Genomic DNA, 19,109 nt, shown 5'->3' on the forward strand with positions numbered 1-19,109 from the left:
AAAAGATCCCATGGAAGAAAAAGGAAACATTCCTAGTGTCTGACCCCGCAAATGATATTATTCAGTCATAATGTTATTGCTGTTTGTAGGTTCTTTCTGTGTCCAAATTAACTGCTAATTTCCACTACATTCCAATCGTGTCTATTCTTTGAAAATACTTAATTGACTGTAGAGCTCTTTTGTGAGGCTGTGAACAACTCTATATAACTGCGAGTTCTTTCTTTTCAAACAGTAATTTGGATACTGTATGATTATAAGTGTTAAATTATACTTTTTTGTTCCTTACGTACATTCATTCACCCAATCAATTTACATTCCATTGAGTAATTCACTGGGAAAAGTCCCTGCCCCGAACATGATGCCCTTTGCCATTTGCAACCTTTTAAAGGGAAGCGTTCAACACAAATGACTTACTTCATTGTGTAAAAGAAAAACTGCTTTCAGAAGGACGAATCTATATAAAATTAGTTCTAAGCTGACAGTAACACAGTCTGTAAATAGTGCCTTGACAGTACACGAGACAGTTTTGAAACTGCAATAATTACTCAGCAATAGAAAGATTGGTTTAGATTCATACATCTGGGTGGAAAACGGAACTAACATGAAATGCAACAATTTTCAACAACTAATGTTCTCAAAAATCACAGAGTATTATTTCTACACGACATTGCAGTAAGTTCCAGCTTTCACTTATTGTGCCATGCCAAAAAACACAGAATTAATCTGTTCTGAACCCTTGACATTTAAAAGTAGGAGTTTCCCCAACTTTTCTTAATCATTCTCAAAGTTAAAGCATTTCAAAAAAATTCTAATTCATGTTCAAACTTTTACTGTTTCCTATTTGTTTCCTATTTCCTAGCAAAATCGCATAGGAGCATCATAGATAATATTTGTTAAAAACAGTTCACATTTATAAATTGTGAATTTTATTTTTAAAAAATTCCAAGTCGATACACAGGAGCAGTATTAGCCAGCAATTGTCACAAGGGTGCATAGAGAAATATTAGGGCAGATGACCGAAATCCTGGTCAAAGAGATAGACAAAATTACAGAAATAGGGAAGAGAGCTGAGTCTGGGTTGGAAGCTCTTCAGAGGATCAGTGTAGGCTTGATGGGCCAAATGGCCTCTTTCAGCATCGTAGGGATTCCATGATTCTGTGAAAAGGTGTCTTCAGGGATAAAAGAGAGGCAAAGGGATTTAAGGACGATATTACAGAGCTTCAGATACCAGGTGTCTGAACACATGACTACCATTGGCGCTGTAATTAAGATTAGAGGTGTACTAGATGCCTGAATTCATTCATGCTTTCTCTGCTTGTTGCTATCCAGTGACAGGCACCTGGAAAAGCTACATATAGAGATCATGTGGACAGTTTGGCAATTATATACACCTTGTTGAATAAATTGACACGATGAATGGAAAATTGAATCAGACAATGTACAAACCAGGCTGCTAACTGATCCAGTGCCAATCATTGTCCATCTGGCAGGAAAAATCTTGCATTCATCCCTTTACACAAATATATTGAGTTCTTCTACTGCTACTTTGTCAACCAGTCCTGGCCTTCTTTTTCAGCTGGTCTCTGTGTGAACCGTTGGAGCTTGGAAGAACTCGTGAGCAGAGATCCCCACAGCTTTTTAATCCTCATCGAGAAGATACTGCTGAAAACTCAGGAGGTAAGGGACAAGGGAAAATAGACCACCTCAGCAGAGTTTACAAACACTTTCCTCTGTTTGAAGTTGATTGGTTTGGTTTGTGACAGGAATGATGCATGTTTTAGTCAAAAAAGAACAAGCATTTTAAAGATAACTTTGTGAATGTATGATATACAATATTTTTCAGCATACTTTTGTGACCAGAAGCATTATTAGACATACTCAACTGCTCGGGTTTGTAATACACAAATATGAGATTGAATAGTTCATGAGTGCATTTTTAGGTTAGTCAAAATGTGTGCATTTGTTTCATATTACAATAATATTGGGATATCCTCATTGTGAAAGTGTTGGGAAAATATTGAGTTTGCTCCCAACAAGAGCGACTCCTTGCCTCTGATTGGCCTCTGTCCCTGGTGCCTTTGTTCTATGGGGAGGTCGTATGCCCACTACCCACTTGGCATTGGCTTCAGTAGGCCTTGCCTTGAAGATGCCAGCATTGGCTGGCTCTCCAGACCGTTGTGAGATATCTGTCACCACAAGCTTCTGATGCTTGATTCTGTGATTTGGAACTGCGTTGAGCTGCCCTTCTTTTCCTGGACCGACTGATTCATTGCTTTCAGCCTTTCTTCAGATTCCACTCATTTTCCCTCATTTGCTTCTTACTTTACAACAGCTTCCTCCATCTCTTCTTTGGTCACCTAGAGCTACTGTTTAAGTTTTTATTCTTATTCTTTACTTCCTTATCGCACCTTTTTCTTTTAACATAGAACATAGAACAGTACAGCACAGTACAGGCCTTTCAGCCCACGAAGTTGTGCCAAACTTCTACCCAGAGCCCAGGGTCTATCTAACCTCCACTGCTACCTTATACTACCATCCGTATACCTATCTAATAGCCGCTTAAATGCCCCAATGAGGCTAACTCCACTACCTTCTCTAGCAATGCATTCCATGCGCCTACCACTCTCTGAGTAAAGAATCTACCTCTGATATCTCCCCACTATCTACCTCTTTTGACTTTAAAACTATGTGCCCTTGTAAAAGCTATCTCCACCCTAGAAAAATGTCTCTAGCTGTCAACTCTATCTATACTTATCTATTTCTATCTTCTCTATCTATAGGGTGGCATGGTGGCTCAGTGGCTCAGTGGTTAGCACTGCAGCCTCACAGCGCCAGGGATCCAGGTTTGATTCCAGCCTTGGCTGGCTGTCTGTGCTGAGTTTGCACATTCTCCCCGTGTCTGCGTGAGTTTCCTCCAGGTGCTCCAGTTTCCTCCCACAGTCCAAAGATGTGCAGGCTAGGTGGATCGGCCATGCTAAGTTGCCCATAGTGTTCAGGGGTGTGTGGGTTATCGGGGGGTGGGTCTGGGTGAGATGCTTCAAGGGGCAGTGTGGACTTGTCAGGCCAAAAGGTCTGTTTCCACACTGTAGGTAATCTATCTCTGATCATTTTGTACACCTCTATCAAGTCACTATCAAGTCACCTCTCATTCTTCGTCATTCTAGAGAGAAAAGCCCTAGTTCTCTCAACCTTTCCTCATAAGATCTTCCCTCCATTCCAGGCAACATCTTGGTAATGCTTCCGCAGCTTTCCAGTAATGAGGTGACCTGAACTGGACACAGTACTCCAGATGTGGACTATTCTCTCTCATCAGTTTGTTTCCGAGTTCAGAGACATAGGGTTGAAAATTCACCTGGCCTGGCCTGCAGAGATGTAGCCCACAAGTTTAAGTGACCCAGAAACTAGGATCATTAAAAGCTCCTAACCAAAATAATTAGATTGAGCTGGATGTACTTCCACGTAGACACTCCTCTGACCAGGGGGAAGTCTTTTTAAGCCTTTCTCAGTGAAGTGAATCCCACAAGAGGGAGGCGATTGCCTGCAGAGTCAAGGGAGCAGTCCTCCTTCCTCTCGATCCAGTGCAAAGCTTTATAAAATACTTTCAAAGTTACCTTCACTTGATGGTTACTGAAAGAGCCATCAAGGAACAAGCCCCACACTTTGAGAACGCATTGTGACAGGGGCACTTCAGTCAGGCATTAGTACGCAGATAAACATATTCAAGAAGCTTAACTCATGAGGAGCAAAGTGTATCAATAAAATTATCATTGAAAACTAAAATATCCAGCATGAACTACCTGCTTTGAGACACAGCTGAAACTAACAATTTTTATCTAGATGCCTGAGTGGATTAATTCATCGTGTACTGGAGATTATTCTTGGTCAGTGTTTGGTTTGAATTTATCAAATCAAAACCAAACTAAGAAATAATGCAATTTAATATGTTTTGTGCAGTTTGTGAAGCAAAACGTTTATCATGTTTAAGTTGTTATGGATTCTAACGTCTGATATTTGATTTAAAGCCTGACTCTGTGCTGACTTCTCTGGGCTGAAGCAGGTTGTAGGGCAGATTCAACACACACAGCTTTTATCTAAAAATGCAAACTAGTTGCAAATTTGCAACCCTGATGTGATGATCACTGTGAAACACAAATGTGCCTCCCTGTGAGGATAGTGTGATGATTCTTTGTAAAGATATCACCACAGAATGCTAACTTTATATGGTGTGTAGTTGTTGTTGAGATCATAACCACAACAAGAGAAACAATTAAATTTGCAAATGCCCAAGGAATATTGGCTGTAGGTCCCTTCTTTGTTTTATCTCAGCTTAGTGTTGAGAATAAAACAATGAGAACATACATTCCAATAAATTGGCCATATCATTGGATATGTTTCTCTGACCATTCAGAAATGATGCTGATTGTCCATTTGAGGGGATGCCAGTGAATCGAAATATGAAGAGGCAATATCTTTTATGTAAAACACAGACTTATTTGTTTGATGTTCAAAGGTGGAGTATTGCTCAAAAAAAAATTAACCAAGCATTCATAGTTGATCCCGTTCTGATAAACAATGTAGAATTCACGACATTGGCAAAAGGTAGCAAACAAGCAAACCTTTAATTATAGCTCACTGTTGATTTCACCCAGGACAGCATTCAGAATGGTAAAAGGTTGGGATCCTCTTTCTAGAACAGAGAAACTGAAAGGAGACCCAATACAAGTCTAAAATTATGAAGTAGTTTGATGGAGTAGATGTAGACAGAACTCAAGACAAAGGTTCATAAGCATGGGATAGTCACGAGAGCAAATCCAACTAGAAATTCAGAAAAACGTTTTTTTAATTGAAGCAGAGTGCTGTGAATATGGAACTTGCTACTACACAGAGTAATTGAAATAAATACACTTACGGGAAAGTTAAGTACAAGAGAGAGAAAGGCAATATTGATAGATTTAGGTAAAGAAGGATGTGTAGGGACTCATGTGGATCATAAGTACTTACTGAGACCAACAGGGCTACATGACCTGTTCCTGGTCTGCAAAGTCAATGTCATTCTTTGTGACACAGTTGCTAAGTCACCAGTTAAGGTTTCTAGCACCCTATTGTGTCTATCAAATTTTTTCAACGTTTTACCATCTTGGAAAATGAATCATTACTGTCTCTCATTAAGCCCAGCCAAAAACAATGTTTGTATGGATGACAAGGTCAAAGGATGCTATTAGGATGGATTGTGATGCTTTCCAGGTTAGAATGGTCACCAAAGTCTCACACAAACCATTTGCATTAGATCTCAGAGAGTTGGTGTCTTTGGTAAAACTATGTTCATGCATTTCCAACTTCAAATCAAGGGTTAAAAATTTGCTGAGGAGCATAGTCAGAAATCAAATCAATGCTTTTAGTTTAAGGAATAATAAGTTTGAAAAGTATTAAGTTTTCAATCTAATTTCTGATGTTATAGTTGTTACAATTACCATTATACAGAATTTACGGAAGGAGAACAGGCCTTTCAGCAGGTGATATGCCATTCATGAGCTCCATCTCTTTAATCATTTCCCACTCGCAGGCAAGAGAGTAAATAGGCAATCTCCTTCTAGACTCTATAACTGGTTACTTAATATTTGTAATGAATGCTGCATGAGTGAAATCCCAAGATTTATTTGTATTGTTTCTGCTTTTGTTGGTTATTGGCCTTCGAGAAATTTTTCTCTGTTCACTGTCGTATTCAAAACCTAGGTGTATTTTTCTTTACAATGAACCAAGGAAGTCCCCCTCCCATTCTGTGGTAAATTGCATACATTGAACCTGCATCCTGTTGCTTTCAGGCAGAATGTATCATAGTACCAACACACTAACCCTACTTTAGTGTTTTTTAATTTCCAAAAAAGTCATACTTTTGTTTGATGAGCTAAAACAAAAATAAATACCAAGTTACTATAAAAAATTTATCCTGGTGTAACATTGAAAATCAAATTTGAACACGTGTTACTGACCTGTTTGTTTTTATAACGTTGTACAAAGAAATGATAAATCACTTTTAAGGATAATGTGATGTCTGACGTGTGTGAATTATGTTTTGCAGGTGCAGGAAATGTGTCAGTATGACTTATTGGTGCCACTGGCTTTAATGTTTTATTCTGCTACTCTACGAGTAAGTATGAGTAATCATATGTAATAGAAAAGGATAATTGTTCAAATGGTGTGATAGTACACTATCACATTTAGAATGTAGAAGTGATTTTTATAAGAGATCTTCCAGAATCATTGTGAAATTTTAACTTTTGCTTGAGTAAGCTCCTTAATGGAAAAATAAATGCAGCTATTTTCACTGCACAGTGTGTTTTTTTTGTCTATAAAAATAAGGAGGTTATTTGAAACCATTGGCTAGGCTTCAACTGAAGAATTTTTATAATTTTGATCACTACACTTTACATGATCATGGAAAGTGAATTTCTCCAACCTTTCAAATGTACGAATCTCCTTGTATTTAAATCGTTAGTGAGTCATTTGCTCCTTTTACCAACATTCTCAAGCCCTGCCAGCCCCTTCTCTTTAAATTCTCTGTTTCTTTGCTTTTGAACCCATGTGCATCCTTTGGTGATCCCTCCCTATCATTTCTGATTGTGCTGTCAGTTGTTTAGATTCAGTTTACTACCCTCAATGTGATTGTCTCCTTTCCCTGTCTATGAACCTCCTCAAATCTCATTACTTTCACTAAAACTAGCCTTTCTTCTTTGCCTCAGCTTCTATTTTCTTATTCCTGTTGTGTGCTTTTGACATTTTTTTCTGTATTAAAGTGCTGTATTAATGTTTTGCATATTAATCCCTAATAAATGATCCCCACATGGAAGGATTGTCTTATAAGTGTTCGCTAAACAGATTAGGGCTCTATTCATTGGACCTTAAAAGAATGAGAAATGATCTCATTGAAACATATAGGAATCTGAAGGTATTTGTCAGGGTAAATGCTGACAGGATGTTTCCCCTCATGGGAGAGTCCAAGATCAAAGGACATATTCTCAGAATAAAGGGCTACCAATTTAAAGCTGAGATGAGGAGGAATTACTTCTCTCAGGGACTTATGAGTCTTTTGAATTCCTTGCCTCAGACAGCTGTGGAGGCAGCTATGCAAATTTAAGGCTGAGATAGACAGATTCTTGATCAGTAGGAGAATCAAAGGATAGGAAAGTGTGCATGAGGAATGTCAGATCTTCGATTGAGTGGTGGAGCAGGCTTGAGGGGCCAAATGGACTAGTCCTCTTTCTTTTTCACTTGACTTATGGATATATTCTCATCTATCAAGAGCAGTACCTGATAGATGTTATGCCTGTATCACTCTTGAACATTAATTACTGACAGGCACTTGAAGACACCCAAGAATAAATAATTTGATCTTTAAAATAAGCGTTATAAAATATTCAGGAAATTAAGATAATTTTCTAATGAATTGAAGTTCCTTTAAGGCACTATTTTTTCGATAGAGTAGTTTAGTCTTTGCACACTTACTTAATCTGTTCTGTCATGGTTTGTAGACTCCGTATTTTCCACCGGAATGTAACCTACTCAAGAATGCATACAGTATCTACCATGGTCTTCTGACGTGGCCTGTACCATATTGTAATATTTGCAAGGACCTTCTAACATTTATCCAAGATGAAATGAAGGCACCAGGTAGGAACATTTTACAGTATAGTTCTATAATTACATTCTTTGAGGAGTATACTTAGAAAAAGGTTTTATATCTGTAAAGTGCCTCTTCTGCAAGAACAAAGTTATTTTCCTTGCAATACTTAGCTGATCAAATGTTAAACACTGTAATAGTCAAGTACAGCAGGTCATATTGTTTTCGTGTTTTACATGGTTCAGTTTAAAAGACCAGATAAGTAGTTTTTATGGCTTTGCTTTCATAATGTCCTGAAATATGGCAAATATAAAACTGTTCAAGACTTTGCCTGCTGAAGGACCAGTGCTCCGAAAGCTTATGATTTCAAATAAACCTGTTGGACTATAACCTGGTGTCATGTGACTTCTGGCTTTGTTCGCAAAAGGCTGAGGGTTTGCATTCCACACAGAAGTCTGGAGCTCTTCATTTGCTTTACCATCTCCTCATACAACGCACATTAGCATGGAAAATCAAAAGTGTCTTTGTATTGTTCCACTGAATGTGGACTTTGAAACTCAAGCCAGCGTCTTTATAGGTTTTTGAACATATTGTTGACACAAAGTGGTTTGTCTGTTCTTGTAGCTTGGATATCCCCTTTTTGAATATTTTCATGAGCTCATTTAAATGTCTGTGTATGTCAATTCAGAAGTCTGTGGTCTTACGGTTTGAATTTTGTTGGTCTGCTCTAGAAAAGACATTCATTCGAAATAAATATAGTAAATGCTCGTGGTTACTTTTTATGTTAATGCAATGTGTTAGCCAAAATGAGATGCAGCAAATATTTTTAGCCCTGTTTATTTGTCCCAAGAGGGTTTACTAATGTTAATGCTGAAGAAAGCATGAAGAAATTGAATGAGCAGAAGGCATCTCTCTTGACTTTGATTAATAGACCATGGTTTGCCTTTTATACTGGCATTGATTCAAAACAATTTGTTCAATTCTCCTGAGTGAGGTCAGCAATTGCATTATTTAATCACAGAACAGTATGACATGCAGGGCCCTGTGGTTCAAGGTGCTTCTGAATCTTAAAAAAGACTGTCCAATGATTACCACATCCTGCTACCGAGCCTGCAATTCTTTTCATTTCAAATGTTTATCCAACACCCTTTTGTCATTGCTATTGAATATATGTCTGCTACCTTTTCTGATAGAGCACTCTAGATTATTGTAACTCGTTGCATAAAATAATGGTTTTGTGTTTGTCCTCCTTAATGAACTGAAACTTTTCCATGTGCATATTATTTTGCCTCCCTGTTAGTAGTTTCAAACTCTTCTCCACCATTGATGTTTAATTAATTGGCCTGAACTAAGTCATCTCCTGACACCTTTTATTGAATAATTTTCTAAACGACATTTTATCTGCCATAAATCTCCCATTTAACTGGTTTGTGACCCCTGATATCTGTTACTATTCTCCTGTTTTGTACATTTGCAGGTTTCATTTCATCTCCAGGCTTTGAGATTATGTCCTGTACACTCAGTTTGAGGTCAAAAAGAGAAGTGATCCCAAACCTGCTCCCATGGGGACCTCAGTAATACTTCTCTTCACTCTGAAAAACAACTATTTGTCTACTCTCTGCTTTCAGCCCCTTGGGCAATTTCATATCCACATTGCTACTGTGTCCTGGATCCCCCTTTAAGTTTCAATTTTACTAAAAAGTCTATCGATCAAACACCTTTTTGAAAATTCACATACACCTCATCAACCTTCATCCATCCACTTTGTTACTTTACCAAATAACCCAGACATATTAGTCAAACATAGTTTCTCTTTAAGATATCTACACTGACTCTCATTTATTATCACATCTTTTCCTAGTTCAAATCGAATTTGGCCTTTATTATTATCTCTAAAAGTTTTGTACCATTGATGTCAAACCGTTTTGTTAAGTTGATCAGTCCATTTGATCAAAATTGTAGTCTTTACAATTTTCCACTCATCTGGCATTAATCCCACATTTGAGAAGGATTGGAAGATTTGTTTATTCATTCTCAGTAGGGATAAAGCTAATAAGCCAAGTATTTGCTATCCATTCCGAATTGCTCTTGTATAGTGTTCTTGAACCACCTTCTCAATTACAGCTATGCGGCTTGCTAGTTAATTTCAGAAGTCAGTTAAGAGTCAACAAAATTACTATGGACCTAGAATCACACATAGACCTGACTGTGTAAGAACAGCAGATTTGCTTCCCTTGATATTAACAAACCAGTCGTGCCCTTCTGACAATCCACTAGTTTCATGGTCACCATTACCAAGAGAGGCTTTTTGTTCTGAAACAAAAACCAAAATTGCTGGAGAAACTCAGTAGGTCTGGCAGCACTCATGGGAGGAAAGTAGAGTTAATGTTTCAAGTCCAGTGACTCTTCATCTGAATGCGTACTAGCTAGAAAATCTGGGATGTGTACTGAAGCCGAAATGAGGGGGTTGGCTGAGCTGGGAAGGGGTGAGGTGAATGGATAGATGGGGACAGAGCCGAGAGAGAGAGAGAGATGTGAAAGGGATGGGTAAACAAGGAGATGATGGACAGCAGGGCAGAAGAAAATCTGAACAAAAGACAATAAGAACTACGAGTGAGAAAATGGGCTCCCTGCACTCAATGCAACCCACATAATGTGATAATGGGCCTAGGATTACATGGGAATGGGTGACTGAGCTAAAAGAAGCCCATGTCCTAATAGGGCCAGGTGTGGGGTGGGTGACAAGACAAAGAAGGATGGAATTCGGCTCTAAAGTTATTGAACTTGATGTTGAGTCCCACAGGCTGCAGGTTGCAAGTGGTACATGAGATGCTTAGCTTGCACTGAGGCTCTATGGAACGCTGCAGCAGGCCTGAGACAGAAATGTTGGCATGGGAACATGGTGGCATGTTGCAGTGGCAGACAACTGGAAGCTTGGGGTCATTTTTGTGGACAGGGCGTAGGTGTTCAGCCAAGCACTTTTAATTCAACTAGATTTTACTGAATCAGCTGAATTTAAACTACCCAGCTGCTGTGATGGGATTCTGATTACTGGGTGGAGACATATAGGAGCCTGAGCAATATTAGGCTATGATGAGATGTGTGGCAAGATTGGATGAGAAGCCAAACAAGACCCATCCCAGCTTCAGGAGCGTCTGCTTGATCTTTGATGCTTTTTACAATTGGCCTGGAGAGATAGCAATTGAGAGGGGTAGCTGCTTGTCCAATCCCTTGTTGACAGTTTGCCTGGATAATATTCAGCCTCCCATTTTACCAAACTTGTGAAACAAGTTTGACACCAAGAAACCTTGACATGGAATCTGGGGCAGCTATCTGGTGGATTCACCTCACCATTTGCTCTAAACAGCCGCCAAGTTGCCAGTGACCAATCCCCAGCCCAGGGCATGATGCATGGGCGTGAGCCACAGGCACACTTTCTCCAGCATCAGGCAACTCCTCACCACCATCCTGGTACCTCTCCAACACACTGGCCATGTGCTGAACCATGCACTGGGATTATAGGGCATACTGGTAACTCCTAGTGAAAGACTACAGTGAGGAATTTGTGCACACAGGCTCATGGACTGGACCAGGTTACATCTCAAAGCTCGCTCTCTTAGCACCAACCCGCATGTAAATGGCATCCATGCTTAGTTTTGCCTTTCCTTGCAATTAGCATACGACCAGACAAATTGCCTTGTTGCTTAGCTGTTCTCCATCTGTGGGGGCACACATCTTGCTGTACAGCAGAGTGTTGTGTTAATCTCAAAGTCTTAGAGTTTTCGTTCTCACTGAAATCCAGGGAGTGTCCCATTGGATTACCTCCCAATAGGTCAAGGGATATCACAGTCCATGAATTTGTCAAAGTTGAGTGTCTGGGTTTTATCAGTCACCAGTGTTTGTATCTGCAGTTCAGGGAGTGAGTCAGTCCTTTGACTCCACAGTTACCAGTTCAGAGAGTGGATTATTACAGCACAGGAGACAGACTCCAATCTGGGGATTGACCGTCCTTATCTCAACATGTCAGTCAAGGGCCTGGGTCACATTCACTCCATTGGGCCTGTCAACAGGAATTAAGGGAAAAGATAGAGGTGTGGGGGGAGGGGAAAGAGCGGCTGTTGTTGGGGACTGAGCCTCACAGCTTACTCTCCAGCACTGGGGCCTTCAGCTCAGGGGAGTTGGGGATAGCAGTAGTTGTCACCTAGGCCTCAAGGTGCCTTCAAAAATGCTTGTTCCCCTCCCTCCCACTGCATCTTGGTGCATTTCCTTGTCCTGCAGCTGGAGTGAGAGGAGCTCAATTGACTGTGGAGACTTTTAACTCTGGAGGTTTGGTGGGGTGGCCCAGGTGGGCTGGGAAGCTTGTGTCCTGACATGCACACACATGTCAAGTGTCATCTTGTCAGAGACAAGTTGACTTTCCTGTGCTCAAAAATCCAAGGTCCAGGAGGAGGTGGGGTCAGGCAGGGTGGAAGTCAGGTGTCCTGAGAGGAGATTTTGGGAGGGGCCTTTGTGTGTGGATCCTCCTCCAGCTGGCTGACTATTAGCATCAGCCTATCGCCCGGTGAGGAAGGGGCACCTGGAAAGTGAACCAGGGTCCCTGTGTTTCTGTCGCTATGCCTTTGGTCCTGAGGTTGAGTGGAGGGGAAAATGGAGGGTAAGTGTGTGTGAAAGTTCAGCAGCTCCTCACTGTTAATGGGAGAGTGGCAATGGAATAAAGAGTGGTATTTACTCTTCAGGAGGATATTTCTACATTCCTGGAGGACTGCTTCTGGGCTTCTCTTGTGAGGGCCCAGATTCTCTCCTTGTAGGAGGTGAGCATCCGAATGTCAGGAATACTCCATCGTATGATCTCTGGTTGCCTCCTTCTGGAATGTCAACTCCTGTAACGTCACTGAGCAGTGGGGGTATGAGATGTCAGCAGGTGACATGGCTGTTAGTGCTTGTGCAAGTCAAGGGGTAAGATGTTGAGGTGTCCCGAGGGACTGAGGATGCAGATAAGGTAGCTGCAGTAGGAGTGCAGGGGTATCAGGATGAGACCAAGTGAGGGAAGGTGTTGCAGACAATATTGAGAGTGGTAGGGTATGAGCCTTGATGGGCAGTGGGCGCTGTAGCAGAGGAGATTCTGAGATACCAGGGAGAAGAGTGTGATACTTACCCTGGTTGAGCAAGAGAGAAAAAGTCACTTTATGGCACTGCTCACCATTCTGTTGCACCATGGAGACAGCACTGATTTGCACCGACCAGGCTGGCAAGGTCTGATGTTGCTGCTGCCTTTGCTCACCCTCTGGGATGAGTACGTGCTTCCTCTGGACCAGCCCATCCTCCAGGTCCCTGTCGGAGGAGAGTCAGAGTGTTATCTTTCCCTTCTCCGCCATTGTACTGACTCCAGCCAGCTTTGGAATGCCAGAGCCTGTCCAAGTACTTTTAAAGTTGCTGCAGACCACATGAGAAGCCCATGTTTCAGTGGATACTCACAGAATGGCACATTGTTCCAGGAACAGTGCGATGTAAGGTGGGGCAGAAGTTGGAAGCGAGACACACCATGGTGGAGGGTGGTAAATAATTAATACGGCAAGTAAGGTGGGATAGGCCGCATGGTGAAAAGTCCTTCAAAAAGCTCAACAGAACTCAGACTTAGCCAAATATATGATAATAAAATGTGAGGCTGGATGAACACAACAGGCCCAGCAGCATCTGAGGAGCACAAAAGCTGACGTTTCGGGCCTAGAAACGTCAGCTTTTGTGCTCCTGAGATGTTGCTGGGCCTGCTGTGTTCATCCAGTCTCACATTTTATTATCTTGGATTCTCCAGCATCTGCAATTCCCGTTATCACTTAGCCAAATATATGTAAGATTCAGCCCATTGTTTGCAGGCCGCTGGATTATTAGCCTGATGGCATTTTCTTCACCTGTGGGGTGTGGGCATTGCTGGCTAGCCGGCATTTATTGCCCATCCCTGTTTACCATTGAGAAGGTGGTGGTGAGCTGCCTACTTTTACAGCAACAGTCTGCCTGCTGTGGGTTGACCCACAAAGCCATTATCACTATGGTTACCACATCCCAAATAATGATTGTGATCTAAGCCGCTGCATCTTCCACTTTAGCAACTGGGTATGCAACCTATATCATCTGGGTGATTGTTTTGCATTGAGTATTTCCAATCATTTAAGCATCTCTTTTTCATTATTTTATCAAATCAAAATTTCACGACTACGTCTGCCCTTCCTCTAGCCTTGGCAATAACTCTCTGTTTTCATGAAAACAGAAGCAAATTCCTCATTTATTGTCTCAGCAGTTATCTGCCTCCACAAGAAGATTAATTTTTGGTCTGTAACCATCCACATCCTTGCTTTGATTCCCCTTTTACAAATGGACTTTTGGGTTCCCTTTTATGTCACCCACTAATCTATTTTAATGCTTTGCCCCCTTGTTTCCTTTCTCAGCACCCATCACATTGTGCTTTGTGTATTTAACTTGATTTCCTACTGAAGAATGAATCTGGCATTAATATAAACTTCCTCTTTCTATTTCATTTTAATAATTAAGTCTTTAGTTACCAATGTAGATTTGCTTTTCAAATGGGAATGCTTTAAGTCTGGGCCCAAACTAAAGGTACAGTCATTATAGCCTTACAGGCCTACCCTCTTCTAGACAGGGATGACTGGCGATGGTTACCACTCCTCAGGCAAAGGGAGATGTTGAGGAGGAAAGTCCTTCATGGTAACCTCAGCCAGTGCAGGAATTGAACCCATGCTGTTAGTATCACTCTGCATCACAAAACAGTTGTCAGCTAACCAAACATTCATTTACTGACTTACCTACTAATCCATGATTCTAATTCATCAGGATCAGATTTCCTATCAACTCCCTGAAACCTGGCATCTTCCTGATGAAGAGATAATGGGAACTGCAGATGCTGGAGAATTCCAAGATAATAAAATGTGAGGCTGGATGAACACAGCAGGCGAAGCAGCATCTCAGGAGCACAAAAGCTGACGTTTCGGGCCTAGACCCTTCATCAGAGAGGGGGATGGGGAGAGGGAACTGGAATAAATAGGGAGAGAGGGGGAGGCGGACCGAAGATGGAGAGTAAAGAAGATAGGTGGAGAGAGTATAGGTGGGGAGGTAGGGAGGGGATAGGTCAGTCCAGGGAAGACGGACAGGTCAAGGAGGTGGGATGACGTTAGTAGGTAGATGGGGGTGCGGCTTGGGGTGGGAGGAAGGGATGGGTGAGAGGAAGAACCGGTTAGGGAGGCAGAGACAGGTTGGACTGGTTTTGGGATGCAGTGGGTGGGGGGGAAGAGCTGGGCTGTCCAAGATAATAAAATGTGAGGCTGCAGCCCAATGGTATCAATGTGGACTTCACCAGTTTCAAAATCTCCCCTTCCCCTACTGCATCCCTAAACCAGCCCAGTTCGTCCCCTCCCCCCACTGCACCACACAACCAGCCCAGCTCTTCCCCCCCACCCACTGCATCCCAAAACCAGTCCAACCTGTCTCTGCCTCCCTAACCGGTTCTTCCTCTCACCCATCCCTTCCTCCCACCCCAAGGCGCACCCCCATCTACCTACTAACGTCATCCCACCTCCTTGACCTGTCCGTCTTCCCTGGACTGACCTATCCCCTCCCTACCTCCCCACCTATACTCTCTCCACCTATCTTCTTTACTCTCCATCTTCGGTCCGCCTCCCCCTCTCTCCCTATTTATTCCAGTTCCCTCCCCCCATCCCCCTCTCTGATGAAGGGTCTAGGCCCGAAACGTCAGCTTTTGTGCTCCTGAGATGCTGCTTCGCCTGCTGTGTTCATCCAGCCTCACATTTTATTATCTTCCTGATGAATATGTTTTACAATTGTGTTTTTACTTGTCCTTTACTCATTATTGTTCTGAGCTTATTGGTGTTGTGACCACTGTTCCCAAATGCTTCTGCATGAGTTCTCTGTCTGAACACAGTTCCTGATTCATAGCACCACAATATCCACCCTGGGAGGGCAATGAGTGCAGGACCTTCCACCCAGCCAGAACTACAATCAAACACTGAGTTGTAGGAACCAATTGGGTCTGCATTGCCCTTGCTGCTCCATGAGTTTGAGCTGCTGTGGCAGCATGTATATTGACCTAACCTTAACTCTAACACACTATGGAGCTGAAGGAGCTCCGCTGGCCAGGCAGTATTGGTGGAGCAGGAAAGCTGACATTTCAGATCAGGACTCTTTTTCAGAAACTGCATGTTTTCTTCAGAAGGGCCCTGACCCAAAACGTCAGCTTTCCTGCTCCTCTGATGCTGCCTGGCCTGCTGTGTTCATCCAGCTGCACACTACGTTATCTCTGACTCCAACATCGGCTGTTCTTACTATCTCTCTACATTTAGGGGCTTGTTACTAGGGATTATGATGGTAGAGGCTCAATTTCTTTTCATCACATGGCTGATGAGGAATTTCTTTTCTTTCTGCCTGCTGTAGGTTAAGGTTGGTAGAATTTAACAAGGTGATACTCAACCTGTTTGTCCACACTATGAACAGACTTTCTTGGCTATTAAGTCCTGGAGTGGGCCTTAAACCTTAGTTTAGAGGCAGGAATGCTATCCACTGCGCTTTGAGATAGAATACTGTGTAATATAGTGCAAATAAATGGCTTGCATTGTGATAACGTTGAGTGAAAAATGCATTGTTTAGATCTTCTTATGGTTCATCCAAAGTTTTACTATCTTATTAAATGGGAACAGAAACAGACTTTGATCGAAAGTGTCAAGCTCTTGGGTGGATTTTGCTTCATAGAATCCCTACAGCATGGAAACAGGCCCTTTGGCCAAACAAGTCCATGCTGACCCTCAAAGCGTCCCATCCAGACCCATCCGCCTAATCTACACAGCCCTGAACACTGCAGGCAATTTAGCATGGCCAGTCCAACCAGCCTGCACATGTTTGGACAGTGGGAGGAAGCCCACAGAGACACATGGAGAATGTGAAAACACCACACAAACAGTCTCCCAAGGCTGGAATCGAAGCCAGGTCCTTGGTGCTGTGAGGCTGTGGTGCTAACCACTGAGCCACTATGCCGCCCCTAAATTTTGCTCTGGATCTTTTGGAAGGTTCACCCAGGTTGATTCCAACTTACTTCATTGTGTCCTTGTGAACAGAGTGAAAGACATAGCTCACCCGAAGCTTAAACCCATTCTCCACCATGCAGCTGGTTTGTCGAAAAGTGCACTTTGAGCCCTAATTTAAATATTAAAATGGGAAGCAGAAGTGAAAATTTCCAAGCAATTGAAATTAGAAGATGTAGACAATCTCAGTCAATGAATAAACAATAATGTAACGCTAAGGGGAATTTGAAGTCCTTTTTATTTTGCAATTCCGGCAACTGAAAATTTGCTTCTGTTTTGTTCCTTTCACTATCCGGGTAACTTCTTGGCTGGGTATGTTCTAAATACAATATAATAATTTTATTAAAGTTTGTGGAATTCTCAATCCAACTGGGAACCTGGCAAGACTATCTGAGAAATGCAATGCATCGGGATTCAGGAATGTAAATTGTAAATGTCGGCACAAATCCCAGACTATTTTGCTTGGTTACCTTCAACACAAGAGAAAAGCTTTAGAGAGGTTTACTGCCTTAACAATTCAAAAGAACCTTGCAATTAACCTTGCAAAGAACTATTCTTCCCATCCAGACCTTGCTGGTATTTAGAAAGATTTATCCAATTCTCCCACCACTTCTCTTTGCACAGCCCTGCATATGTTTCCATTTTAATATGTAGCCAGTTTCCTTTGCAAATTTACATTAAAACAGGTTGACCAACCGTCTCTGATTTTCCAGTCCTGTCTTGTAATCTCAAGTCCCGGGTCAGTCCTTCCCACGATGTGTGTTGTCCTAGATCTCTTCCATCTCTTCAAGACTTATTTCTATGCCTGTGGCAGCAGCTTGATGGTCCAGGAGGTGGGTTCCAGCCTGGAAGCCTCAGAATACATTTGCATCATCTGGCTGTGGGCCACGACACACTCCCATGCCTGACCTTCACTCCCTACCCCACGCTGACCTTCACTCCCTACCCCACTCTAACTTTCATTCCCTACTCCCATCTCTGACCTTCACTCCCTACTCCCGACATTCACCTTCATTTTCTATTATCACCCTTGACCTTCAACCCCACTCCCCATGCCTGACTTTCACTCCATGGTCACACCAACAACTCCCATGGCTCCACAATTTCCCTTATGTTGTTCGCCCACAGTTTAGGTGCCCTGCATTTAACATTGGCCCCTCTATACTTTCAGGATTGCAGACCGTACCAAATGATTGTATTTAACTATTTGCCCACATCTCTCCCAAGTGTTTTTTATAAATGACTGAAAGTTGTGTACTCTGGTTAGTGACCATCTTGCCAGTGAAAGGTATCACACTATCTGTTCCAGTTAAACCCTTCATAAGGCTGAAAGCCTCCTCTCAATCTTCCCATAATCTAGTCAGTTCCAAGCTCAAGAATCTTTGCTTCTCCAATCTCTCCACAAGGTGAAGTCGCTCAATTCTCTGTTTTCGAGAACCTACTTTAAATTCAATAAAGCAAAGAGAGCCAATTTTGGTGCTGCTTCTATACCTTCTATTTGAAGATGCAAAGTCAATGAATATCTAATGACTTTTATTTGATTTGTGATCATTACAGTTTTATTCATTGCTCACAGTTTCTTCTGTCCTGGATAGTTTCACAGGCACTAGTCCCCATCCAGAACCTTACCTTTCTAAAGTGTGATCCTTGACAGTCAGCATGCTATTAAACTGCTGTAGGAATCACAATCAATTCCATTCTGGTCATCTCCTCATTTCCAGAATTTCTTGCAACGCAAGACACTGGATAACTATAAAGAGATAAAATCTTTCTATTCCCTCTTCTGGGGTACTGAGGCCAAATTTCATATGCTTACTGTTGCTCTGATTGAGATGAGCCCATTCAATATGGGCAATACTATTGAACCTTGCATGTCATTGGTCTATTAGATTTAGTTAATCTTCAGCCACCCCATCAGGCTCTGTGCTTTTAAATCCTTCAAATATTCAGTGGGATCATTCAGGAAAACTGTGCTGTGTACTGTTGGATTCCTTTGTTTGTGGTATGAAAGATTGGGTAGCAAAGATCAGTTTCTTGTAACACTTTCTTTTTGAGGTTGATAAAGATGAGTGAGATTGATAGAGATTTTCCAAACCTGAAATGCCATCAGGCTTTTCGAATCAAACAGAAACCCTGGGATGATGGTCCCATGACGTTGTACTCATTTCCCAATTTACATAAAATGTAGACTACATGGAGTTTCCTGCACATTTAACTCTTTAATGTATTGAGACATTGTAGTCTCTCTCCAGTGAAACCATGTCAACGTGTGATATTAAAACAGTAAATTGTTCATAGAACGGAGTCCAAATTAAAGAATTTCACCCTGTCTCAGGCACACTTTTAAATTTTTAATTGTTTTGCATTTTCCACTACACATCTTAACT

General features: G+C 41.8%; 1 protein-coding gene across 2 annotated transcripts in view; it reads left to right on the plus strand.

Moving 5' to 3' along the window:
* The window catches only part of pik3r5 (phosphoinositide-3-kinase, regulatory subunit 5), a 108,162-nt gene that overhangs the window by 39,168 nt on the left and 49,885 nt on the right, over positions 1-19,109 (plus strand). Inside the window, exons 3-5 of one of the 2 annotated variants that reach the window (XM_048555320.2) lie at positions 1,577-1,677; positions 6,080-6,148; positions 7,530-7,668. In XM_048555320.2, the coding sequence (XP_048411277.2) occupies positions 1,577-1,677; positions 6,080-6,148; positions 7,530-7,668 (309 nt within the window). The remainder of the gene's footprint in view (positions 1-1,576; positions 1,678-6,079; positions 6,149-7,529; positions 7,669-19,109) is intronic. The other variant, XM_059653551.1, reaches the window with a different exon arrangement.

This window comes from Stegostoma tigrinum, chromosome 22, assembly GCF_030684315.1.
Source record: "Stegostoma tigrinum isolate sSteTig4 chromosome 22, sSteTig4.hap1, whole genome shotgun sequence".
In the NCBI taxonomy this organism is placed as follows: domain Eukaryota; kingdom Metazoa; phylum Chordata; class Chondrichthyes; order Orectolobiformes; family Stegostomatidae; genus Stegostoma; species Stegostoma tigrinum.